The 26,951-nt window shown below is 35.6% G+C and overlaps 1 protein-coding gene and 1 pseudogene across 2 annotated transcripts in view; one reads left to right on the top strand and one right to left on the bottom strand.

The window, feature by feature from the left end:
- EMB (embigin) overlaps window positions 1-26,951 on the bottom strand; it is a 67,964-nt gene that overhangs the window by 19,724 nt on the left and 21,289 nt on the right. For both annotated transcript variants that reach the window (XM_054252260.2, XM_008992087.5), the window contains exons 3-6: window positions 8,635-8,821; window positions 8,319-8,407; window positions 3,114-3,241; window positions 579-855 (exon numbers count right to left, since the gene is read on the bottom strand). In XM_054252260.2, the coding sequence (XP_054108235.2) occupies window positions 579-855; window positions 3,114-3,241; window positions 8,319-8,407; window positions 8,635-8,821 (681 nt within the window). The remainder of the gene's footprint in view (window positions 1-578; window positions 856-3,113; window positions 3,242-8,318; window positions 8,408-8,634; window positions 8,822-26,951) is intronic.
- Window positions 10,112-11,870, top strand: LOC108588377 (PEST proteolytic signal-containing nuclear protein pseudogene; annotated as a pseudogene).

Here is a 26,951-nt window from a genome sequence, read left to right as displayed (position 1 = left end):
CCCAGCTAATTTTCTTTATATTTTCAGTAGAGATGGGGTTTTACCATCTTGGCCATGTTGGTCTTGAACTCCTGACCTCATGATCTAACTGCCTCAGCCTCCCAAAGTGCTGGGATTATAGGCATAATCCACCGCACCCAGCCAGGACAGTCTCTCTTTGATGAGGAAGTTTGAAATGGTTAATAAAATATTTTGAATGATTATCTAAGTGAAAGAAAAATGGTTTCTTTGAGATCTTTGATATTAAGCTATCACAGATTTTTTCTAATATTCCAGTGCCAGAATACATGTCAACTAATTGGTGCTTAGTACCAGTAGCACCAAAAAAGGGGAGGGCGGGATGGGGAAGAGATAGAAAAAAAGGCACTTTTAATACTAAGTTTTTACAGAAACTGAAACAGAAAGATCATTGATACATGTTCCTAGCTCACTGTCACCAATACTGCTCCACATAAGAAAATTAATATTTTTCCCCAAAAATCCTAAAGTCATTGCAATGTATCAAATAATAATCCAAATCATAAGTAAATGATACTTATAATTAACTGATATTATTTTCTAAAATAAAGAAATCCCACCTGAGTGCTTCTTGTTCTTTTGGGTGTACTTTTCACAAAGCAGAATGATGGCCACTAAAAGAACCACCTCAGCCACTATTGCAAAAAATGGTTTGAGGGGCACCAAATAGCTCAGCACCACAAGCTCAACGTGTCCTTCACTCTCGCCTAACTGGAAGAGCGCACGGCACCAGTAAGATCCCCCATCTTCCTCCAACAGTTGTTTTATCTTCAGCTTTGTTTCATTAGCATATGTTTCATTGATCACATACTTATTCATTTGAACACCAACAGGAACCTAATATAAGGAGACATTAAAATCCATTCCTATCACAATACGTAAAAGATACATGATACAGTTTTTGAGTGAAAGCTCTAAGATAATGCCAACAAAGTTGTTTACTAGAGAAAGGCATATTAAAATGTGTGAGAGGTTATTTATAACAGACTTAAGTCTTATTAGAGTCTGATCTCCCAGGGAGCGAAGAAAAGATGTATACATTGCTGTAAGGATTTAGCACTGAATCTTTAAAACTACAAAGAAGCAAGTAGGTCATCATGGCTAAATATTACATAAGAATTAAAAACAGAAAAAGCCCAGTCATCTGAGTCTCACATTCCTATCCTTGCCTAGTGCCTTCATCAAAGTACTTTTTTCTTCACAAGCACAGGCACACATTCAAACAACTACCACCCTTGAAGCTACTATTTCTGATCATTCCTATAAAGGAAACTCACTCATCCAGACAATGGGATTTCCCCAGGCTGGAAATGAAGATGAAATGTTCAGGTCTTTGGAGCTGATATAGATAGACTAGAGGGAACCCTCTGTGGGCCTAGGGTCCAAAGTGAACAGCACACCTTCTATCTTTACATATATGAATTTCTTTGTCTCTCAGGTAAGGTGGCTTCTAAGATTTCCTGGGTTTTCCACAGCCTCACAAGGTGCCATACTAAGCTATTTAGGGCTGTTTTATTTAATCTATTTAAATTAAATTTTATTCCCAAGCCATTGGATGCTTTCCCTGCTCCATCATTCAACTGTACTGTTCAATAAACACTGATCTGGATTCATATATTCACAGAGTTTATCCAAGAAAGAACTGTCTGTGAGTATACTATTTGTGCAAAAAAAATTACAGCGATCTGGTACCATGTTCACAGCACTGTCTGGGATGTTTGGTACTGACTGATCACAGCTGATCAATCAAAGTACTATATTGTTAATAAGTACACTGCTGCTTCTGATGCACATGGTTGGTCTATATTTGAATAGGCATTTGCGCTAAAATTTTGACCTATGCCCTGCTCCATGAACTTTTCTCACACCCTAATACAACTCATGCTTAGAGTCAAATTAAGAGGATAATTACTAGAAAAGAAATGGACAGAAGCACCGGTACATCTAAAATGACATTTTCAACATCTGATATAATTAGATGGAGGCTAATATTTTTCATGTATTGTTGTATCACATACATATCAATAAATAAAGCTGTGTATTTCAAATACCACAGTTAACATTTGTTTTTACAAATTTACACTTTAAAAAAATTACATATACACAATGATTGCCTTTCCTCAACATCCATCAGAAGACAAGCAGAAGGAGGTATGGCTTAGGTCTGTATCTATGGGATTTGGTTGGAGCTATTTCATTGAAAAACTAAACCTGTTGCCATAGAATCAGTCACATTCCCTTCTGAGTCCTTTATCTGTCATCCAACAATAGTCTATAATAACACCAGTTCTGTCTAAAAAGAAATTTAATATTTCATTGTAACATCTACACTCTCTCATATGTTCCTTCTAGAATTATAGCTCACCTTTAATGGAACTTTGATTATAATGCTTATTAGCACCAGGGCAAAAGAAGGGTGTCTCTTAAAGGACAATTCCTAAATTTCCCTGCCATTAGATGCTATTTGGAAAGAAGACAGGAAAGCAGAAATTATTTACAAAATACTCATGTTTTTCTTAGTATCAGCTCTTTGAATAGCCATTTCTCTTACCAAAAAAGGAATTAAAATTATTCGGCTTCTGTCAGGTATCTTAAAGGCTACAAAAAAATGGCACTTACTGATAGAACCCAAGATGTAAGTTTAAGTTAAAAAGTTTTCATTCCTTTCTCAAATAGTACCATTATTTTGCATTCTATCAGACAATTCAGGAGCAGAAGCCCAAAAAGGTGGCTAGCATTTTTTCTAGTTATGTTCATGGAATGATTTTCAAAAAGAATCTTTTCTGATAGGGTTATTTCTAAACATGGCAACTATACATGAAATGTAACTTCTTTTCAAATAATATAAATTGTTAAACCTAAAAAACAAAGTGCCAGATAAGGAAACATGAAGAGTACCTTCATATGTACAATGTAAACATGCCCAAAACCATCAAATGACAACTCCACTGATCACTGCTCTTTATGAATACATGCTAAAGAAGAAGATAGCAAAACTATAAATCATCTTAGGAAAGTTGAGTCTGTTACAATCTTCTTATTTATTAAATAAATAGCGCCTTTTTGGTTTTCTTCAAATCAAGGAAATATCTTACCTGTACACTCCCATTACTGCGGTACCAGGTCCAATTTAAAGGAACACAATTTTGACATTTACATGTCAAGACAGTAGAATCCCCCACATAAGAGATCAATGGCTTGTTTTTCCCATGAAGTTCAGGAACTAAGAATAAAACAGAGAAATGTATGCTACTGAAAGAGTTTAGGCAAAGGAAATGTATTAAATTTGTTGATATTGTCTCCTTTAATTTTTTCATTAATACATTATTTTATACACTTTAAGTTATATATAAATGAAACTAGTAGGAGCAGTAATAATAGATAGCTTCAATGTAATTGTCTCCAATGTATAGAAATGGAAGGTCTTCTATTATTGAGCCTAACAACAAAGTACTGTTACTTTTGGGATAAGTTACATGTTTTGGATAAGAAAGAGGCTTCATGTTTTCAAACCTGTTCTTTCTTCCCACCTACTAAGCTATCTTACAATAATTATGTTCTTCAAAGTTTTAACCTTAGGTAGCATTTGAGTGAGAAGATAAAACTTCCAGGATAGGAAATCTTTAGTTGATACTAATTTATGAGGAGCCAGCAAAGAGTTGGAGAAGGTGGGAACAAGGAACAAGGGAAAATTAAGAAAGAGAACAGTGCAAGAAAGAAAATAAGATTTATACTTTCATGTGGTTTTGTAAAAATATATATATACTAATATCTATTATGATAAATTTCCTAGTCAAGAAAGTTTGAAGTACATTCCATTAGAAACAGAATACAAATGAGCACTGAATTTAGAAAAAATGAACTTTTCTTGAAGTTTATTTTATTATGTCTAAGGATGTAAATAACTTGGTAAAGAATATTAAAATATATGAGCATAAGCAGTATAATGAAAATCCTACGATGCAATCAGATCCTTCTGACTGACCTTGAAGGTTGTATTACAGAAGGTAAACTTACACTGAAAACGTAGGTAGACTCATCAACAAACATTACTTTGTTGATTTTTTTTGTTTTACTTTTTCTAATTTTAGCAGGTTTTTGCTTTTTAGTTTTGTGTGCCTGTGTGTGTACACATGTGTGTGTTTGTGTATTTACTTTTTTCATTTATATGTTTAGTTTGCCAGTAGGGAAAACATCATGTCAGCTAAAGACCTGCAGATAAGCAGAAATTGGAGCCTGGCTAAAATAGAGATTATTTACTAAAGCCACAAGGTTCCCTACAACCGCAGAGGAAGGGCAGCCACACTTCTGAGTTCCAGGTGAAAGAGAGGCACAAGAAGCATTATTGCATTATTGGTGCAATGACGTCTAGAGCCCTGTTCAACTAGCCTTAAACACTGCTTTGAAGTGCAGGCTTATGTTGGACACTAAGTAGTTAAGGGCACAGTTTCCGCTTTCCCAGGTTGTTTTTCTCGCAGAGATCCTATTTCTCAATCTCTACATCTTTCTTTCTGGCAGTTGAGTCATGCTTTAGCAGGAAAATATGTGTTGAAATAGGTTCAAAATGCTGAAATGTACCCACAGGCTAAGAGTAAAATGTGGAAGAAAGGTAATCTTGGGGAAAAACCTGGCAGAACATACACTGCTTTTCTGTATGCCTCAAAGTCACCTGCTTGGGAAGCATACTGGAAGCTGCAAGGTGCTTTCCAGGAAAGCTGAGCATTTTATGAGATCTGATGAGGAACACATGACTTTGCTATTAAATCATCCCAACTAAATATTAAGATCAGGCTGTAAACTGCAGGTAACTGACAATGACTACTGATAACATGGAAAAGTTGAGACCAAAATTCTGTTTCCTTGCCATCTCTTCAGTTTTCTTGATTAAATGACTAAAATACAACAAATCATACTTTTGTTCTGCTATATATGGTTAACAACAGCAGTGTGAATTTAAATTATAAAAGGTACCATGTTTATGGAACATGACATTTGTTTGAACTATTGTGGGGTTTGGGGCCACAGCTTATATTTGGAAATATTTATTAATATAACGGCAGTGAGATAGTATTCTAATGTGCCCTAGTGACCTTTTCAGATTTTGCCTAAAGTAGGATGCATAAGAGTGCTGGAGTTGGAATAAACCAGGTTCGAAGATGGTGAAATTGCTGATTCAGGCTAGTGTCTAGGAAGATGGGGTTCGGATCTATCCAGTGAAAGTAACAGCTCTCTGGAGTTGTAAAATTGGAGACTATATTTGTATATTCATAAACTAGGACAAATTGGCCTAAATGTCATGTTGGTTCAAAGACTTTTAGGTGTCGCCAAATTAGGAAAAAAGATTACTTCAAATAGTCAAAGACAGCTAACTATACTTCAACAGTGGGATTCAGGGCTGAAGTCCCAACTGATTCTATTATGTTACCTTTCCATACTTTGAATTTTTAGATACTTCCAGGGAAAGACAGATAGCTGAGTCATGCAGGCTTCATTGCATTAGGTACTATCAAAATCTCATCTTGACTTCCAAAAAGAACTTCATTGCATTTGGTACTATCAAAATCTTATCATGACTTCCAAAAAGTTCTTTTTGGAAGAAAAATTAAATTTCTGCATACTGTCTACTAAGAGATTTTAACATTGATAAATATCATGGAAGCTTTCAGCAACTACTCAGAATATTTGACCCACTACTGAGAAACACTACAGACCATCACTCAACTTTCTCTTTCTTGGGTGACAAGTAATCAGCAACGTATTAGCAGTCACAAGCTTCCAGTGTACACTTTTGCTGTCTCTTCTGTCCTGGTATCAACAATTAAACACATAAAGTCAGCAGGCTTTTGTGCATTGAACTAATCAGTAATCTGGAGCACCTTTTACAATCTTATAGCAGTAAATTAGCTGGTTCCCATAAAGACAGAAGCAGGGACTTTGCTGATCAATTGTTCTGAAGGCTCTGGCTCATGCACTATAGGTGGCTCATGTAGTCAATGGCAGAAAAATTCATCTTTGGCTTCATTTAAAATAGAGAATAAAACAGGCTTTTCATCCACATGCAGCTGTAATGCTTCTAAGAAAAGATAATTATTATTCTTAGGAAAAACCATAAGTAAACCATATGGAGAAATAATAGGACAGTTATAAAAATAAACATCATGTTATAAGCCTTTCAGACCTATTAAATAACTATAATATAATATGCAGATGTCTTTAAATTCTACTCAAGTAAAATTATTTCTCCAAGCAATATTCAATTTAGATGAATTACAGAGAATTATTATTTTACCAAAGAAGATTTGAAAGGACCCAACTTACTAATTTTATAAATATCTTCAAGATATAATACATACTTAAAAGTTACATTAATGTTAAATGGGCATTAAAAACAAAGTAGCTAACCTAAACTGCTTCAAGACAAGTAGAAAAGAAAAAAAGTAAATATTCAGTGATTCTGTGCTTTCCTTAAAGCCTTGATTTAAATTCTAGGCCTTGGGTCAATGCTTCTGACACCAGCCAAAATCAGCTTAGTTATCTCAAAACAGCTGTCAAGAGGCCTTCCCTACCAATACCTGGCATTCAACATATTGGTATGTTGAAAAGTAAAATGCTTGTTAATCTTCACATTAAACACAAGAATGATCCACACAATAATGATTAAACACAAGAATGATCCACACTTCCACACAATAATTTAAGTAATAATGAAAACTTACAAGAAAAATGTATTATCTTCAATATTTAAAGCAGGTATGACTAGTATATATTTCCAGAGCACAATGTCTTAGAAAAAAAAAATGAAAACAGTGTTTAAAGTTGAATATCTTGGGAGCACTTTAAGTCACAAGATTCTGTGAGCATTTCCTCAGGATCTGTAGGCCTTCCTTACATATTTTTTAAAAACTCAATAAAATATGTTCACTAAAATTGTGTATGTATTTAGTATTATTTTTGCTCATTGGGAAGAAAGCAAAAAGAAACAGAAAGAGAGGGAAAAAAGAAGGAAGGAGGAAGGAAGGGAGGGAAGGAAATGAACTCGAAAGGTAAGAGGGAAGAAAGGACAGGAGAAGACAGAGAAAGGAAAAGAGAGATTAAGCAAAGAGGAGGGTTAGGGTAGATGGGGCAGAGGAGGGAAAAATGAAATGGAGAAGGAAAAAAACTGAAAGGAAATGTATATGGTGTTATCTGGTCCTTCACTAAGTTAAAGGCAGATAAAGGGGGAAAGGTTAAGAAAGAATATACATTATTAAACTAATCAAAGAATGATACTAGTTTCTGCTTTTGGAGAAACCAAGATATATAAACAAAATAATTTATTATATTCACCACATTGAAACAATTACAAAACCATAAGAAGAAAATGAGTCTGTGAGTGCAGAAGGGATGCAGTGAGGGATACAGGAGTGAACCATTAGATCACAGAAACGGTGAAGCAAACCATTCTGCTATTGTTGGAGCCCTGAGGATAGCATCCACATTCTGTCACAGAAGACAGTTGGACTTCAGGATTTCTAGGAAAAGTAGAGAACACTCTTCATGTTACCTGGGAAATTAGTGCAAAGCAGAGTCCAACACAGTCAATATGGCAACAGATTTCATTTCCCAAATACCAGCATGGGTACTGTGGTTCACTAATTACCACAAAATACTGGGTTTTTCATAGTAATTATTTAACTCAAACAACTAGTCTTTATTATGAGACTGAGACCTTCTTGAGTTTTGGTTTAATGACAGTAACAATAAGATATTTTAATTTGTTTGTTTCCAAGGAGGAGAAATGTGGATGATATTCTGGGGCTTTTATGTACCTTTAAACTTCCTTACTTGGTGAGATTAAAAAGTTGGCAACCCTTTGTGCATCTCCATATTATTTTTAAGTTTTATGGATCCTAAAAACCCATGTCCTGGAGCTATGAATATAGAACACCAACCCACGTTCTCAGAGGCTGGGAGGACAATAACTTAGAAATCTGGAGGACTATTACAAAAGCTATGAATTTAGAGGGATAAATAAATAAAGAAATTCAGGCAACTGATATAATTCCCCAATAATCTGGTAGGCTGGCCTTTTAAACTAAAACCTGTGCTGTAAATTGAGGCATAAAAGCAGGCAAGAAGTGGACTTGGCAGGGAGACAAGACTATTTTCAAGGTTGCCTCTTGTGACTCTGCAAAGCATATGATTCTCTTTCAGCTACCTTATGTTTATTATTATAAAAATAATTTTAAAATTACAGGATTGCAAAATCTAAGAACATAATGCTGAAGTCATTAACTATTCCTCAAGTCATTAATACTGACCTTTGAAATTAAATGTTCCCTTTTGTTCCTTTTCCTCTTGAAAGAAACAAGAATAACTTCCCATTTGTTTGCTATTAATGATGGTGAACCTAAAGATAATTGAAGTTATTAGTATAGGCTTAGTTCTCAAACCTTCTTAATGAAAATAAAAAGATTTAACCATTAATGAAAATTTAAAAATAGAAATAATTCTGTAAATATGCAAACATTAGCATAACATTCAAGTGGATGCAAAGGAAAGAATGCTGCATCAGCAAAAATATTTAGAATTAAGCTACTTTTGATGAGAAAGGTAGGTTAAAATTTGTATACTCACCTGTACTGGGTATATAGGGTGGTTCCTGTTGCATTGACAAGATAATTATTCTCAAGTAGCTCACCGTCTTTTTTCCAAGTCACATTTACTGCATTCAGATCCCCAGATGTTGTGAACTGGCATGTGAGTTTTATGTTAGAAGGCCTTTCTAAAGTGATATTTTTTTCTACTGGCATACTAGAATGTTCTATAGGCACAAAAGAAGACAAAATATTAAAGTTACATTTGGAGGAATCTAATATACAAAATCTTTACTAACAGTAGTGCTTTATTCACAGTTTCTTAATGTAACATTCATGTGAAGAATTATTCCTCTATCAACATAGGTGGTTCCCTTTCTTACTCCCTTTCATATGCACACCTAAAGAAAAGTTTTCATCCAACATTAACACAGTCAAAAAAAACCCTAAGACTGTGATATTTATCTCCTTAAGCTCTGTAGTGAGCAGGATATAGGGTAGAGAGTACCCTAAAACATGAGCCCTATGCTCTGACAGTGTAAAAACAGCACAACTGTAAACACAAACACACATTCAAGGGTGACAGTGGAGTGCCTGTTTTAACACTTTTGAGTAATCATGTTGTTGGTAGTTATTACAAGAATGTTTTGTGTGTAACATGGATTAGAGTGATATATTATATTCTAACCATTCCTAGTCTTAGGAACCTGGCCGGGCTCCATGGCTCATGCCTGCAATCCCAGCACTTTGGGAGATTAAGGTGAGTGGATCACAAGAAGGAGTTCAAGATGAGCCTGGCCAAGATGATGAAACCCAGTCTGTACTAAAACTACAAAAAAAAAAAAAAAAAAAAAAATAGCCAGGCGTGGTGGCAGGCACCTGTAATTCCAGCTACTTGGGAGGCTGAGGCAGAGAACGGCTTGGACCCAGGAGGCAGAGGTTGCAGTGAGCCAAGATCACACCATTGCACTCCAGCCTGGCCAACAGAGCAAGACTCTGTCTCAAAAAAAAAAAAAAAAAAAAAAAAGGACCTGTAGGGACTGGATATAGACATAAGTATGGAACAGAGAATTTAAATAAGCATCCTGTAGTTCTGAATTTTAACTAAATTTCAAATATCAGTATGAATTCATGAGGTGCTTATCTTAAAAGGAAAACAACACACACACACAAACACACAAACACACACACACACACACATTGAAGGGTCCAAAATATGCCAGGATAGCATACAAATTATTTTTGAGCACAAGGCATTTGAGTTCCTGAAATCTATTCTCTGACCAAAAGCAGAGCTTTTCAAAGGAACTCCAAAAAACCTCCACTGCCATAAATCCCTCCCTAGGAGTAACAAGGAAGATGAACTCTTATCACTGAAAATGATGTCTTCACACCACACCTAAACAGACACTGTCACAAAACTATCACATCTTCCACCTGTTATCTAAATTGCTCATTTATCTTTCCAAAAACTCATTCATTTTTCCATAAGCAATCCCTCTCTTTACCCAACTAAGATGGCATATAAGCCCCCAAATTTAACTGCCCCTTTGGGCTACATTTTTCTAACTTCCATCTGTACGTAATTAAATATGCTTTTTGTTTTGCTAATCCATCTTTTGTCAGTTTAATTCACTGTGCCTGAAATTGTAAAGAAAAAGATGGAATGGTTAGGACTCCCCACACTTCCACTCCAACCCCAATTCCAAAGCCTGATTATTTCAGGACCTCTGACCCAGTAGGCAAGTATAAGCTTTTTTAAAAAAAAAAACCAGTATCCCAGATTTCTGCTGAGGGTCCACTAGAGCAAGAGCAGTAAAGCCTCTATTTGTCTTTTCTTTCTTCAGTTTAAATCTCAGGTTCCCAACCACTGACTTTCCAAACAATACACGTTCTCTCTCTCTCTATCTCTATCTCTATCTCTATCTCTCTCTCTCTCTCGGAAAACATATAAAGCTAACTTTAATTTTCAACAGTAGTAAATAAAGAAAAAATATTAAGCATGTACCTTGTTTGTCCTACACTAACTGTACCTGACTAACCAAACAGAAGAGAAAGTAAACTTTCTCTTTATAGAAAAATTCTAGCAAATAAATAAAAAAAGAAATCATATAAATATAGCACAATGATGCTGCAACCCCTAATGAATCATGGATCTAGGCATTTTCCATCAACTGCTGCAATAATTTCAAAAACAGAATTATGTCTCTCTTGATGAAGACTACCCCATTACCTAGGCTATAATCTTGTCACAAAAGATGTTGGAGGAGGTTCCTGAAATAGATTATGTCTCTGGATCCAATTTCCAGTTTACAGGAAATAGGGATTATGAAAGAACACATTAAACTACACTTCATGAAAGTAATCAACAAAATCCAGATTGTAGGAAAATTACAAAATCAATGATCTGGGCAGGGCAGGGTGGCTCACGCCTGTAATCCCAGTACTTTGAGAGGCTGAGGCAGGCAGATCACCTGAGGTCAGGAGTTCAAGACCAGCCTGACCAACATGAAGAAACCCATCTCTACTAAAAATACAAAATTAGCCAGGCGTGGTGGCGCATGCCTGTAATCACAGCTACTTGAGAGGCTGAGGCAGGAGAATTACTTGAATCCTGTAGGTGGAGGCTGCAGTGGGCCAACATGGCATCATTGCACTCCAGCCTGGGCAACAAGAGCAAAACTCCTTCTCAAAAAAACAAAACAAAACAACAAAAAAAATAAACGAGGGGATGTAGCAGTGAGGAAAATAGTGGACAGGAAGGCAGGAAAGGAGAGTCCTGAAAAGTTACAGCGAGCTGTAGCTGCCAGAGGACCTGAAGAAGAAGCAGCAAAACCTGTGAATACTAAGACTGTTTCTTCCAGTAATGAAGGGGAAAGTTCCAGTCATAGCACTGAGACACAGTCAGCTGAAGAAGCTGCAGACCTCCCAACAAAGCCTACCAAGATCTCCAAGTATGGATTTCCCATAGGTAGTTACACAACAAAGAAAGCATCAGACATGTCATCAAACTTGGATCAAGCAAGCCTTAAACTCTTCCAACTCCTGCTCCAAAAACTTTCAGTAGCAGCAGCTTTTAATGAAGATGAAGATAGTGAACCAGAGGAAATGCCTCCAGAAGCAAAGATGAAGATGAAGAATATAGGAAGGGATACACCAACATCAGCTGGACCAAACTCCTTCAACAAAGGAAAGCAGGGGTTTTCTGATAACCAGCAGCTATGGAAGCAAAATATAAAATCTCATCTTGGAAATGTCCATGACCAAGACAATTAAATGATGTTTTGAAATTGGGGTGTGGGGTAGGTGTAAAGTTAAAAGGAACCTTTTAACTTTTTTAAAGAATGGTATAAGACTATCTTTGGAGCTGCTTTTTTTTTCTTTTTCATTTTTTTTAAAAGATGAGTGGTACACTAATAAATGAGAGTTTCAAATTAGAGTAATTTATGCTTTATATACAGATTTTAAGACATTTGCTAATTTTGTTGTTTCATGTGATTAGTTTCCAAAGGTTACAGATAATAAAGAAATCAGAAATGGTACCTTTTTGAGAATTGCATGTTTTTTTAAACACAACCATTAGCCCAATAAGCAGAAAGTATTGCCAGGCTGGGCACAGTGGCTCACTCCTGTAGTCCCAGAAGCAAAGACAAAGATGAAGAATATTGGAAGGGATAAACCAACATCAGCTCCCACTTTGCAAGGCTGAGGCAGGCAAAGTGAAACCCTGTCTCTACTAAAAATACCAAAAAAGTAGCTGGGTGTGGTGGTGCGTGCCTGTAGTCCCAGCTACTTGGGAGGCTGAGGCAGGAGAATTGCTTGAATTTGGGAGGCATAGGTTGAAGTGAGCCGAGATTGTGCCAGTTCACTCCAACCTGGCAACAGAGCAAGACTCTATCTCAAAAAACAAAAACAAACAAACCAAAAAGCTATCAATTTAAAACTGCAAAGCAGTACTCTCTTAACTCCCTTATTACCTAAACTTGTCGAGCTTCTAGGAACAGCCTTACAGAGCGATGGAGTATTGTATTGGGAGGAAGATGCTACTGAACTCCTGACTGAAAGTAAATTTAGATAAAATTAAAATTCCTTATGGGCATTGGTTTTGTTTCAAGTCTTCGTAAACTAGGTGTTGCATTGCTATCAGCAGATACATATGCTTAGCTCTCCTGCCTCAGCCTCCTGAGTAGCTGGGATTACAGGCACACGCCACCATGCCCAGCTAATTTTTTGTATTTTTTAGTAGAGACGGGGTTTCACCATGTTGACCAGGATGGTCTTGATCTCTTGACCTCGTGATCCACCCGCCTCGGCCTCCCAAAGTGCTGGGATTACAGGCGTGAGCCACCGCGCCCGGCCATATGCTTAGCTCTTAAAAAGATTTTTTTTTATGTAAACTGTTGAATATTTGAAATAGCCCACTTCGCCTTAATGGGTCTTGTCTATCTTCATTACTCTTCAAAGAAAAGCCATTTGCTACCAAAGAAAATCAGTATTTTGAATGTGCTTCTCTTGTTTTTTATTAGCTAATTCCTGTAAGAATTTCCACCAGAACTTGAGGCAAATCATAAGGAAGCTGTTTCTTTTAAAATACAAACCACCACCAAAAATTTAAATGTATATATTGTTTATATATTTGGCTATTTTTATTTTTTAAAAGGCATAAATACAAAAAAATTTTTAACTTCGTATGAAGGTGGAAAACAAAAAAATGCACTTTCTGTAACTTTGTCTAAGGATGTAAATTACTAACTTGTGAAACACAATTTGAATTGAACTTAACTATCAGCTTTCTTACCAGAAAAATTATATGGTTTATTTTAAATGTATACATATTGACCAATGGCTTTGTGAAAAGCACATTTTAGATACTGAAATAGAAGGAAAGAAAATGCATCTTTAAACATTTTTTGGAATCTCACCACATATACTTTGTTAGATCTGTGTATTGTAGGGTGTTTGTTTTTGTATTTTTGTATTACATATAAACTTTTTTTTTAATGTGACAGTTAAACACACCTTTAAAAGCACAGTCACAGACAAAAGAAACATACAGTATAAAAATCTCCACAAAATTTCCTATGGTATTATATTTGGAGGCAGCTTCAGACTGTTTTATTGGTGGTAACTGCCCTCTGAGCTCTTTTAGACGGTAATAACTCCAGACACACAGCCTGTGTAAATTCCTAACCCTTAGTTCACTAGCATTTAAGTTCAGAATAAGCGCCATGTAAAACAATAGAAATTTATGTAGAACTCTTAGTTCTTGCATGATTTAATTATATCAGGATACATGAATTTCACCTTTAATGTAGGCAAACTATCCATTTTTATTTATTTTCTTGTTTGTTAAAATAACATACCTCTCCTACATTTTCTTTTCTTGACCCAAATGAAATATTAATCTAAGGTCAAGCTGGGAGAGAGAAATGACTGAGATGTCTTTACTAAAATACCAATAAAGTTGTCAAACTAAAAAAAAAAAGAAAAAAAAGAATGATCTGTTACTTTCTATTGTTCCTTTCTCTTTTTTAATAAAATTTCACTAAATTTGCCAAACTCAAAAAAAAAGATTCATTCCATCCTTTCCCCCTCTCCCTCCCTCCCTCCCACCTCCCTCCCTTTCTCCCTACTTTCCTTCTTTCCTTTCTTCTCCTTTCTCTTTCCATCTTTCTCTTTCTCGTTTTTCAGAGGGAGTTTCTTTCCTCAGCCTCCCAAGTAGCTGGAATTCTAGGTGCCCGCCACCATGCCTGGCTAATTTTTTTGTATTTTTAGTAGAGACGGGCTTTCACCATGTTGGCAGCCTGGTCTCGAATTCCTGACCACAGGTGATCTACCTGCCTTGGCCTCCAAAAGTACTGAGATCACAGGCATGAGCCACCGTACCTGGTCTGGTTTTTTCAATAGATAAATTTTAAAAGGGAGAGAGATGTCTTTGTATTGAACGTCAGGTGCTATGTTTGGGGCACCTGAAGATCGTAAGATGCTTAAAAGAAAACAAGCCATTAAAAGAAAAGCAAAACTGAACTGTAATATTTAGAGACACATACCTGGGTGATAAAACAATATAAAAAAGCAAGAAAGTGACTGCATAAAAATGAGAATAGTGGTAATTACTCTTAAGGGGAAGAGAAGGAGCTGTGTTTAGAAAATGGCAGTGCATCATGCAGTTTTCTCAAGCTCTTCTCATTCTCAATAATGCTGTAGTATGATTAAATGTAGAATGTAGAGTCAAAATGTAGAAAGAAAAATAATGTAATTCAAAATGGCGAGGTGCAGTGGTTCATGCCTATAATCCCAGCAATCTGGGAGGTTGAGGTGGGTGAGACTGCTTGAGCACAGGAGTTCAAAACCAGTCTGAGCAACATGGTGAGAACTCATCTCTATAAAACAAATGAAAAAATTATCCAGGCTTGGTAGTGCATGCCTGTGGTCCTAGCTAGTTGTAGGCAGAGGTGGGAGGATCTCTTGAGCCCAAGAGTTGAGGCTGCAGTGTGTTAAGGTGACTCCACTGCACTCCAGGCTGGGTGATGAAGCAGGACCCTGTCTCAAAAAAAAAAAAAAAAAATCTATTACTTTTAATTACATAAGAAACTTGATGAAATGCTTCCTGAAGCAAGGACCAGGTACAAGGTTTACAGATAGTGAAGTACAGCTCAAGCAAAGTGCTTTGTGAGCACATGCTTGAAATAACTACTTGTGTAATTGCAAAATTGCTGAATTGAATTTTATGCTCAAAAAGAAAAACAACATTTGGTGTCTCTAGAATATACTATATTGCCAGAGACTACCTATTCCTTGCAATTCCCTTTACTGTGCTCTATTTCACTATCCTAGTACATTTTAAACATTTTGCTAGCCACACCAAATTATTCCAATTACCTTTTAAATGTTGGTGGCCATCAGGATTTTGCTCTCTGGTCTCTACTGCTTATTCGGCACTCCTTTGGTGGATTCAACTATTAATTCTAGTGCTCTTTACTTGCAAAATCAGAACCTCCACTGAAGTCTTTTTTGTTACAGCTCCAGGTGTCTACGGAGCATCTAAATATGGCTATCTCATGGGAACTTCAGACTCAAAATATCCAAGAGAGATCCATTAGTATTCCCATATCACTGAATCACATGCAGTAGTATTCAGTTGATTCTGTCACTAAAATGTCCATCAAATTTGACCAGTTTTATCCAACCCTCCTATTATTGACGTTCATTATCTTTCACCAAGACCAGGCAAATTACCTAATTTCTCTTGGCCAGCTTCTCTTGCTCCAACCAAAGCTGCCCTTCTAAAAGCAAAACTCAAATTGTTTAACTGTCTTGATTCTATACCTTGCATTAGCAAATCAAAGTATCTTTGTATGGGACATCAGTTTCCTTATTTGTAAGGTGGGACAATACATATTTCAGGAGATTGTAGAAAGTTCTATCATAAGAAAAGCAATAGTAGTATAATATAGCAATTAATGAATGCCCACTTCTTCTCACCATTATCTCACTGGGGAATATTATAAAAACAATCATATATGATGCTAAATCATTTATATGTCGATTAAATCATTTATTTTTCATAAGAGCTTTATGAGGTAGGTATCATTGTTATAATTCTGACTTTAGAGATGAAGCAAAGAGAGGCTTACTATCTTGTCTAAGATCACACATCAAGACAACTGAATCTCAGATTTAGGTATGCCTGAGTCCAGACTGTGATAACCAACAGAATATGCCAACTCTCAAAGACATTACATCCTCATGACAATGGAATTAACTTAATCACCTTCAAACTGTTGAACCCAGATTTTAAATAAAAGAAAATATTAATAGAAGATTAAAGAAATGTACAGTGTACCTATATACCAATGTGAATGTGATGATAAATGAACAGTGCAATTAAAATATTTTAAAAATGCACATTTTCAACTAAACACAGTTTTACATAACTAAGGTGAGCTCAGCCAGCAATGTTTCAATTTCCTTAGCACTGCACAACTTAATACTGCAATGCATTTTTGCCACCTTAGGGTGCTGCAAAAACACCTATGACATCTACATTTCTAAAACAATAAAAATTGGTTGTTTCTGAAACATATATTTAAGACTGTTCTTAAAACCATATAGTAATTTATACCTAAATAATTTCATATTTTCATAGATAATATTTTTAAAGTATATGGGCCTTTCAGCAATTTGCAGTCTTCAGAGAAATGACATTTATATCTTCTTGGGTCTATTCAGGGCCCCATCTTTTAAACCATATCACTAAAAATAAAAGTCTGCTTTGTACTTTATTTAAAAAAAGAAAATATGGAGGAAGCCGATTAAAATATATTGCATAGGACAGTGTTTCCAAACATGCTTTAAAAACAGAAACTCTTACTAAAAACAGTTAAGTGAACTGTGACATATTCAACTGATTAGATGGGACAACTCTGATAGAAGTCAAGATAGAAAATACGGAGCCCCATCAGCCTGACTTTTCAGGATTCATAATGAGGTAGTAGGTGGCCTGGACCAGACTGAAGACTGACAGAAACAAGGAAGAGGTGATGAAAACTTCTCTCCATAAGACACGCCCACCAGCACCAAGACAATTTACCATTGCCATGGCTATATCCAGAAGCTACCATCCCTTTCCATGGCAATGGCCCAGAAGTTACCTTCTGTTTTCTAGAAATTTCTAAATAGTCTGCTCCTTATTTTGCATGTAATTAAAAGTGGTATAACCATGACTGCAGAACTGCTACTCTTGACTCACTGCCCAGGGTACCCCTGCTCTAAAGAAGAAGTCACAGAGCTGTAACACCCCTGCCTCAGAAAAGCTGCTTTTTTCTACCACCAGCTCACTCTTGAATTCTTTCCTGAGCAAACCTTCTCAGGCTACACCCCAACACTGGGATTCACCTGCTCTGTAACAATTTCACCATAAAAGTCAAGGGTTCATGATGCAACCTAAAATGTCAACGAAACATCCAGAATCCTTACAGAAACAGAAGGCCACACTAACATGGGGCCAACATCCCTATATAAAAATGATACAATGGATCTTGTTTTTATCATTAATGTTGCACATCTTAAACACAGGGAGTTCACTTATAATCCCTCTGAATAAGAATAAAGTTCTCAAATGTTACATCTGAAATTTATAAAACATAATACTATTCCTTGATTCTTGTAATTTCGCCTCTTTCCCAAATTAAGTCTCAAACTGAATGAAGAATCATGATTGTTTATTAAGTGATCCTATCAACAAGTTATTTACATGCTATCTGTTTACTGCAATATCAGTGTGATACAGCCAAAAACACATGTGCTTTCTGAATCCCATAAACTTAAAATCCCTGTGAAATCACAGGGTGTGAAATCACCATTGTGCACAGAGAAACCTGAAATGATAAAAACCCAACTTATGTAAAAAGTAGTACATATACACTTTGATACACTTTTTTATATGTATATAAAACCTCCAAGTACTTCCTAGAGACTCCCTCAAGACCTATGAAAAATGAGCTGAGCCTATTTTCAAACTATTAGAATCTTTTTTTTAACACAGGCATCCTCAAAAGAAATACTAAAAAATGTGAATGGCTTCTGCACAAATGAAGCCATGTTTTCCAAAATAATTCATCAAAGGTTTAGCAATATTTTGGAAAATGTGTTAAAATTATTTAAGAGGAGATGCTAGCTGAATTTTACTAAGCAAAGCTTCTGTTAGTCACTGTTGTCATCCACTTCAGTTAGTACCAGAAATTAAATCATGCAATGGTTATTTTTCTACTTTCTAAACTGATTTAACATCATTTCAAAGAAAAACGAAAATAATTCTACTTGGATTCCAGAATTGCATGTCTCTTGTTGCAACAATGTAGTGCTTAATTTGAGGCAATAACATTGGATAATAATACAATAATTAAATATATTTTTCTACAACATAGTGAACAACTTTGCATCTATTGTTTGCATCTGTTACTGGAAAACTATAGCAAATGATTACACTGTTTTAGTAACCAAATACATTTGTTGCCACTGTTTCCAAATAATTAACACAAAGCTAATCCAATCAATAGCGTGGCCATTGATCCTATTTTTGGACAATCAGAATCTGAACACTCCTCCCATCCGTATACGGTTTGGTGATAGGCAAATCACTCACTGCAGAAACCTAAGAACAGGTACTTCTTCTCTCTGCCCTGCTGAGAACTAGAGTTTGGCCACTTTAATTATAACCTCCTTGTCAGGGCTTTTAAGTTAGAGGCAGGGAGTTAAGGACCTAGGTCAGACTGAAAAATTAATCACAAATAGCAATGGCAAGTGTCTAGCAGTGACTGTGCCTCATTATTCCTTCACTCACTCATTTAACACTTATTTACTGAAGACTTACCACATGTTTTTCATTTATCCATTCATTCAACAATTTTACTAAAAATATATTATGTGCCTTTATGCCAGGCCCTAACATCAAGAGTCTGGTGCCGGCAGAAATATCTTAAGTAGACTATTCCAGTAATCCTTGCTATCTGTCACCTGAGGTTCTTGGCATTGCCAGAACTTGATTTCCAATCTTCTCATCGATTCTGCTAGCCAAAGTCCTTTATTCAATAAATTATTTCCTGCTTAACTGGCTATAGACTGTTTCTGGGCTTGAGATCATTAACCTAATCCACATATACCTATCAAGATTTACACCAGATACTTCATCTATGCACTCCGCCCATTTGATTAAAATTACATAGCACTTATGTCACTTGGCAGCTCACAAATATCTAGAACATATGATAATCTTAGGGCCTCAGAATAAATTCTGCAAAGTGGTAATCATAGTACCTGTTCAGTACATCTGAAAGGCAATGCCTGAGGTCAGGGGCAAGATCCAGGCTGAGGTAGCAGTCCAGGACTCAGAACAGCCAGTCCCTGGCCCTGCATGCTTCTCTCCATGGCCGGTTCTGCCCTCCTGTTCTTGGCACTATAAATTACACTTTAGTATTTTTCTACATCTCTCCTATATTTACAAATCAAAATCATCTCATGCCATAACAATTTGCCTTTGATGTTTATATCTAATTTCTGCCTTCTCTACCCTGATTAAAAAGTTTCATTTATTTTGAACCATTTTGCATATATCCACTTCAATGTAATGGAAGAAAGGAACAGCAAATGAAAATGTCATATCGTTTGATTCCCCGGTACAAAAATCATTTAAATGTTGAGATGGGTTATTCTAATGATAATTTTGAAATTCTAATTTCAAAATTATTTTAGTACCAGAACTATTTTAGAAATAAATCAGAGGAAAACTTAAGCAGAACCTCCTCCCACCAATATACGCACACACAAACATACACACACATAGATACTATATAAAACTGGTAAAAAAAAAAAAAATGTTGCTACAATTAGTGAAGAAAAGGGTGTGGAAAGCATTCAAGACTGGCCTCTTCATCCCTTCGACTTCTTTCCCCATCATGTTACATCCCAGGGAATAAAGGATTTAAAAGTGATACATGCAGACATATGTTCATTGCAGCACTATTCACAATAGCAAAGACATGGAATTAACCCAAATGCTCATCAGTGATAGACAGGATAAAGAAAATGTGGTACATATACACCATGGAATACTATGCAGCCATAAAAAGGAACAAGATCATGTCCTTTGCAGGGGCACGAATGAAGTTGGAAGCCATTATCCTCAGCAAACTAACACAGGAGCAGAAAACCAAAACACTGCATGTACTTACTTAAAAGTGGGAGCTGAACAATAAGAACACATGGACACAAGGAGAGGAACAACACACACTGGGGCCTGCTGAGGGAGGGTGGGGGGTGCAGAGCATTAGGGAAAAGGGCTAATGCATGCTGGGCTCAATGTCTAGGTGATGGATTGATAGGTGCAGCAAACCACCATGGAAAACATTTATCTATGTAACAAACCTGCATATCCTGCACATGTACCTTTGCACTTAAAAAATAAAATAAAAGTAACTGGATTTCGTCAAAGAAGAGGTAAACACCAGCCTCGGGACACACTGGATCAAGATGAGGGCTCATAAATACTTAATGTAAACCAAGAGCATGGCCTGCTACCTTGGTAATGAACTTCTCCAAACTGCAGGTGCTTACACCTTGACTCCGGTCCTTGAGATTTAATATTATATCCAGGATGCCAGTCCTTGAGATTTATGTCTTATGGTATCAGCTTCTAAGGTGCAACCATGCAGACATTCAGGGAGTCAATATATGCATTTTGGTACATACCCCAAGTGACTGACTGTCTCAGGTCACAGGCCTCCTTTGCCGAAAAGACTCCTCTAACCAGAAACACTGTTAGCAACAGACTCTATCACACTTTTATTCATTTTCTCTCCCCATTAAAACATAAACTGTATGACACGGGGGGAGGAGGGCAGAAAGGGAAGTCTGCCATGTTCATCACTGTAAACTGGGCTTTCAATAAATTATTGTTGAAGTGGTTGTAATAATGCAACTGGCTCCTCAAATAGAGCACTTAAAACGCAGAATCACGTCTGTAGACAGATAAGCCACCTTGCCTTAGACTGAAGGTTCAAGCATATTAAAATTCTGCCTCATGAATTATATGAGGAATTCTAGGCAGAAAGTACTTTAGGAGATATGCAAGAAATGTATAAGAAGTTCTTGTCTCACACAGTTGATTCATTCATTGTTCCAAATAAATTTGTTTAGCGTTTTTATATGTTATATGTGATACAGAGATGATTTTAAACGTATTAATCTAGCAGAGGATGTATCCAACATAAATTACTATTAAGATTAACTGCAATAGACAATCTAAATCAAATGAGATCTAAATCATAGATGGTAGCAGCATAAAAATATTAATTTTCTCCAAAATAAATCTACAAAGTAAGTGAAGAATCAGTCAAAATCCAAAAGTACTTTTTACGAAACCCAATTTTAAAGTGTATGTGAAAGAATTAAACTCCAAGAAAGAAAATCTGTTTCTTAAAAACAAACAGAGATAAAAAGATACAATGTTTTAAAAATAATACTAACATCTTAATATCATAAAATGCCAAGAAATTAATGAATTAACATTAATGAATTAACAGGCCAAACTTTCAGAATGCAAGCCAAAATCTATTAGTAGGTCAGGAAATCAACTTAATAGTTATCACCAGATTTGTTTTTTAATGGATTGGAATAAAAGAAATTATCAAAATATAATAATATTTGACGAATGTTTTGTTTCACATGTGTGTGAATGGTGCATCAGGTTACAAAGTGAAATGTACTTCTTACTTTGGGCAATACTTTAATAACTTTGTAAAACAATGAAAGGGTAGAGAAACAGAACAGAGTATGGGAACTGAAATATGATTACGGTGATATTTCAAAGCTATCAGAAAAAGGAGAACTATTTTTTTAGGGAGTGTTGAGATGCTGGCTAACAGTACAAAACAATAACCACAAAATTAGTTCCTTATCACATACAAAACATAAAGCTATATCATCTATGGGTTAAAAAGCAAAAGGTGGAAAAGTACACAAATAATAGGAGAAAACATACAATAAAACTTCTTCACAATTAAAAAGCATCACATAGAAGTTTAAAGACAAGAGGGAAAAAATATTTGCAACTTCTATAAAAAGTAAAAATTCGGTATCCAAAATTTATGCCTACCTCTTCAAAAAATAAAATATAAGCCTAATATGTAGATCAGTGGAAGGGGCCAACTGTCAAGATATTTTAAAGGACAATATGGAAGTATATATTAAAATAAAGATGTGAGTAATTTCTAACTCAGCAATTCTACTTTGTGGTATTTATCATAGAGAAACATTCACAATTATGCCCTGAGAGGTAACTGTAGGGTGTCCCTTGCGACATGGTTTATAACAAAAAATACATAAGCCAACTAGGGTCCACTAAGGAAAAAAAATGTATAAGTAAGTTGGTATATTTATACTGTGCATACAAGTGAAAAAAGAAAAAACAAGCTAGATTCATATGCAATATGGCTACATCTCCAAAAACTAATGTTGAATGACAAAAATCAATTTTCAGAACAATATATATGGACTAATACCACTAACACTAAAGAATACAAACAATACCACATAGATTTTATGGATGCACACATACACACACACACACACACACACACACACAGCATGGGAAACAAACACACTGAACAGAGTTTAGCATTGGAAAACAGAGAGAACAGAGATAGAAATGGTGGGTAAGTCAATAAGACTTGAACCTCCTCAGTCAAGTTTTTTATTTCATTTCCTGGAGTTATATTTGGATATTTTTGAAACCTACTTTGTCTTTTTAAAAAATAATATAATATTCATTTCTCATGTTTTTAATATTTCTTCTTTTATGGCTCTCCTGGTATTTCTATAATTTGAAGCTCTGGAATGTCTAATCCTACTGCTCCTTAACTCTGTTAGGGACTGCATGTTTGTTTTTTATATTTTTTGTCTTGTGACATGTTGAGACATGTAACAATAGGGATTATGTCACCAAGATGGACAATTCATTCTTCTACAGAGGGTTTTTAATTGCTTTCCTGTGGAAGTACTACCTTCCAGGGTCATTTTTGTGTTATTTTTCAGCTCAGAGGCTCCTCCTATACAGTATAATAGAGTTAATGTAAACTTACCATTTAAACTGTTAAGGAAAGGCCCACGTCTTTCAATAATAAGGTAAATCTTTGAGAGTTTAGAGGTTTTTTGTTTTATATTATTTTTATTAACATTATTTTTAATTGGCAGATAACACTGGGAATCTTTTGGTTTTAATGCCTAACAAAACTTTAAAAGAAAGAAGCCAACTTGTCATCTTGTGCTGTCTGCTGATTTCCTTCCCTAAATCAATCCTTTGACTACATTTATAGCCTAGGAAGGATCAGTTTTCTGGAGGTTTTCAGTTCCAACTCCCCTGCTTGCATGAATTCAAGGCTTTGTTTTTTATATTTTTGTGGCTCTTAAAACTCAAGGATCTTGGCAGCAAACACAGGAAATCTAACACAATATCACTTCATGGGTTTCAGGACCTGAGCACCAGAAACTCTTTACTTTTGTGTACATAGCTATATAGTTAAAAGAATGTTTACTATATTTTAGATATTTGTAGGTATGGCAGTAGGGTTTTCAGATTCTCTAAATTACTCTAATGCTGAAAATAATGCTTAATATTTTTAAAACTGAACTCATTTTTACTTACAGAATTAAAAATTAACACAAAACAGTAAATACATATCAGAGAAGCAGGAACATACATGCTTCTCTGTTATGTGCTTTATTGAAGATGTGGCTTTTGGCTGCATTCTTATTGAATACCAGTAGAAAAGAGGGAAGAGACAGGTCCTACTTACAGGGTATGAGGTCCTGTGCCTGTGATTCAGCACCATCATGTAACTTCATGGTGATATTCTTTATTAAATATTAATCATGAGATTCTTAAATCATGTGTCTTCTCATGATAAAGGGATGGGAAACACATGCAGGGCTCTCGTTTTTAATATATAGAACAGCAGGGGTAATTTTCAAGTGGGGACAATTTTGTTCCCCCAGGGAATGTTTACCATATCTGGAGACATATCCAGCTGTCCCACCTTAGCAGTGCTACTCAGATCTAGTGAGTAAAAGATAGGAATGCTGTTAAATAACCTACAATGCTGCAAACAACCTCCTACAACCAAGCATCATCCAGCCCTAACCATCAATACCTCTGCTAATAATAATAATAATAATAAAGAAACCTGATATAGAACAAAAGTCTATCACAGCCACTGCCACTTGTGTTGCTATGTATGGGTAGATCCCTCTTCCATCTTTGCTTTGTCTGACTCTCTACAAATGTTAGGTCTCAACATTTTTCCTCTGTACATCAACAGTCTACATATCAGATTTGATGAGTGCCTCTGAAAAATATCATAACATTTTCAGCTTATTGGAGTCATGCTATAATCTCCTCTGCAATAAAGTATTTTCACTTCTTTTCTTCTCAATCTTCTCAGTCACCTGCCCCTAAAATCTGAGTGGTGCTAACCTAGATCTCTTGCAGGCCTACCTTCAGGCAATGTGGTTGTCTTTCCTTATGTTGACTAATCTTCCCAAATCTTACCTTGTGCCTTAATTTGCACATCAGCATCTCTAATGTCTGCTTATATTACCTCCTTGCAGGATAGCTGCTCACATCTCAACATGTAAATAAAATGTGCCATTGGGTCAACACAGGAGAGCTGATTCCAACATGAACAGGCTGGTCAAGGAAACTGTCGGCTATTTCTTTTTATTTCCATCTCTTCAGTCAAACTATAACACTAATTGAAAAACTAAACCCTAATACACAGAGAGAAAAAATCCAAAAATAGAAATATATTGTGGTAATACAAACAATACAATGAATTCCAAATACTATGGACACTGGAAAATTAAGTATAGTGATATAAAAATAGTCCATTATCAAAAGATTGGTTTTAAAGCACCAGAAAGCAGAAAAAATACTTTCAGTTTCAGTCAAGTCAATTGCTTACACAAATGTATGATTAAGCAAAATGCAATTTCTTTTTTTTTTTTTTTGAATATGGACTCCTGCTCTGTCACCCAGGCTGGAGTGCAATGGTATAATCTCAGCTCACTGCAACCCCTTTCCCCCAGGTTCAGGCAATTCTCCTGCCACAGCCTCCCAGATAGATGGAAAGGCAGGTGCCTGCCACCATGCCTGTCTGATTTTTGTGTTTTTGGTAGAGATGGGGTTTCCCTATGTAGGCCAGGCTGGTCTCAAACTCCTCTCAGTTGATCCACACGCCTTGGCCTCCCAAAGTGCTGGGATTGCAGCTAGTAAATGCAATTTCTAAAACTAACCTATTTAGTAATAAATCAATTAAAATAGCTTATTTCTGTAGTTTTTTACTACATCATTTCAAAACTCATGTCATTATTCTTAAAATAAATATAATCAATTTAATGCTGTTAAAAGAAATAAGTAACTGGGCATTAAGAAAGGCTGAAAAACATAATGGTTAGTAGCACAGATCAGGCACCAAGCTGCCTCAAGTTAAAACCGTAAGCTCCAACTCAAGGCCTGCGATACTGGTCAGTTTACTTCATCCCTTTTGCCTCGCTTTCCTCACCTGCAAATTACAAATAGTAACAGTACCCACCTCAAAGAGCTGTTATAAGAATTAATTAAGTAATTTAGAAATTCATATATGATACACAGTCAACATCATGAGTTTGTTAAATAAATAGCAATATTTCAAAAATATTAAATAAGTAAACAACAAAGCTTTTATGTATAAAAAGTCATGTCTTCATTCTCCAAGGCACAAGAATCCATACACGTTTTCCAGTCTCAGGAATCTTTGGGTAAGTACATGTGTCAAGAGCCTGACCAAACTCCTTCTGGTCGAAAATTTACCATTAACATATTGTATTTGAATTTCTCTACAAGAAACATTTTATCCTAATAGAGAGATTAACTTCTACAATGGACAAAGGGAAAGAGAAAATAGTAAGTAACAACATAGAAATGTCATAAGTATTGTTTATAGACAAACATGAATAATGATAAAATCAATGTTGATACATATCAAACAATGTTACGAAAATATGAAAAACACTCCATTTACACATAGTAGGTTAAAAATCTTAATACCAGCCATAAGAAGAAAGTCTATGATTCATAAGGTGAAAATGGATAAACAGGAATTGGAGTTATCTTGTTATAACGAACTAAATTAGAGTCCAGAGACCCAGTAAAAAAGGAAAAGCAAAAACAAAAACAAAAAAAAACACCTGGAACACAAAGCACCTGCCCAGGGCTAATAATGCAAACCAGCTGCTGAAATGACCTGGTATGACTTGAAGATCATACTTCACAGGTTCTGAAACAAACTGCCATGACTCTAAGGCTAATTTACCCATCACAAGCACTTCAGAGCTTTTCAGCTCCTAAAAACTTTGCAAGTGAGAAGGAGTTTTATTCCAAAACAATATATAACATTTCCCTCTAATAAAACCCCTAAGCTTCTTTTTGTTTTTTCAGTCATACTGAAGACCATTCCATTCTCTGTGTATGCACTGAACTGCAATTCTGTTCTGCCAAATAAAGCATTGTGTTTAGAAATTCATCTCTCTATTTTTATTTTACCTTGAAACTCAAAATTATAAACATATCTTCAAATTTAAAGTCTATAGTTCAGTAAAGGAGTTTCTAAGACCAAACTTTTTAACAGGAAGGCAACTAGAGTAATAACCCAAATGGAAATTTAACCATTCAGTGCCCAGCTCTGAGATCTAATGTTTCCAAATCAAAGTCAAATCTTTTCTTTTGTCAAAAACAAATCTAAACTTAAATGAAGACATTTTTAT

The sequence above is a fragment of the Callithrix jacchus genome, chromosome 2 (genome assembly GCF_049354715.1).
Source record: "Callithrix jacchus isolate 240 chromosome 2, calJac240_pri, whole genome shotgun sequence".
Lineage (NCBI taxonomy): Eukaryota > Metazoa > Chordata > Mammalia > Primates > Cebidae > Callithrix > Callithrix jacchus.
This window is presented reverse-complemented; position numbering and strand designations above follow the sequence as displayed.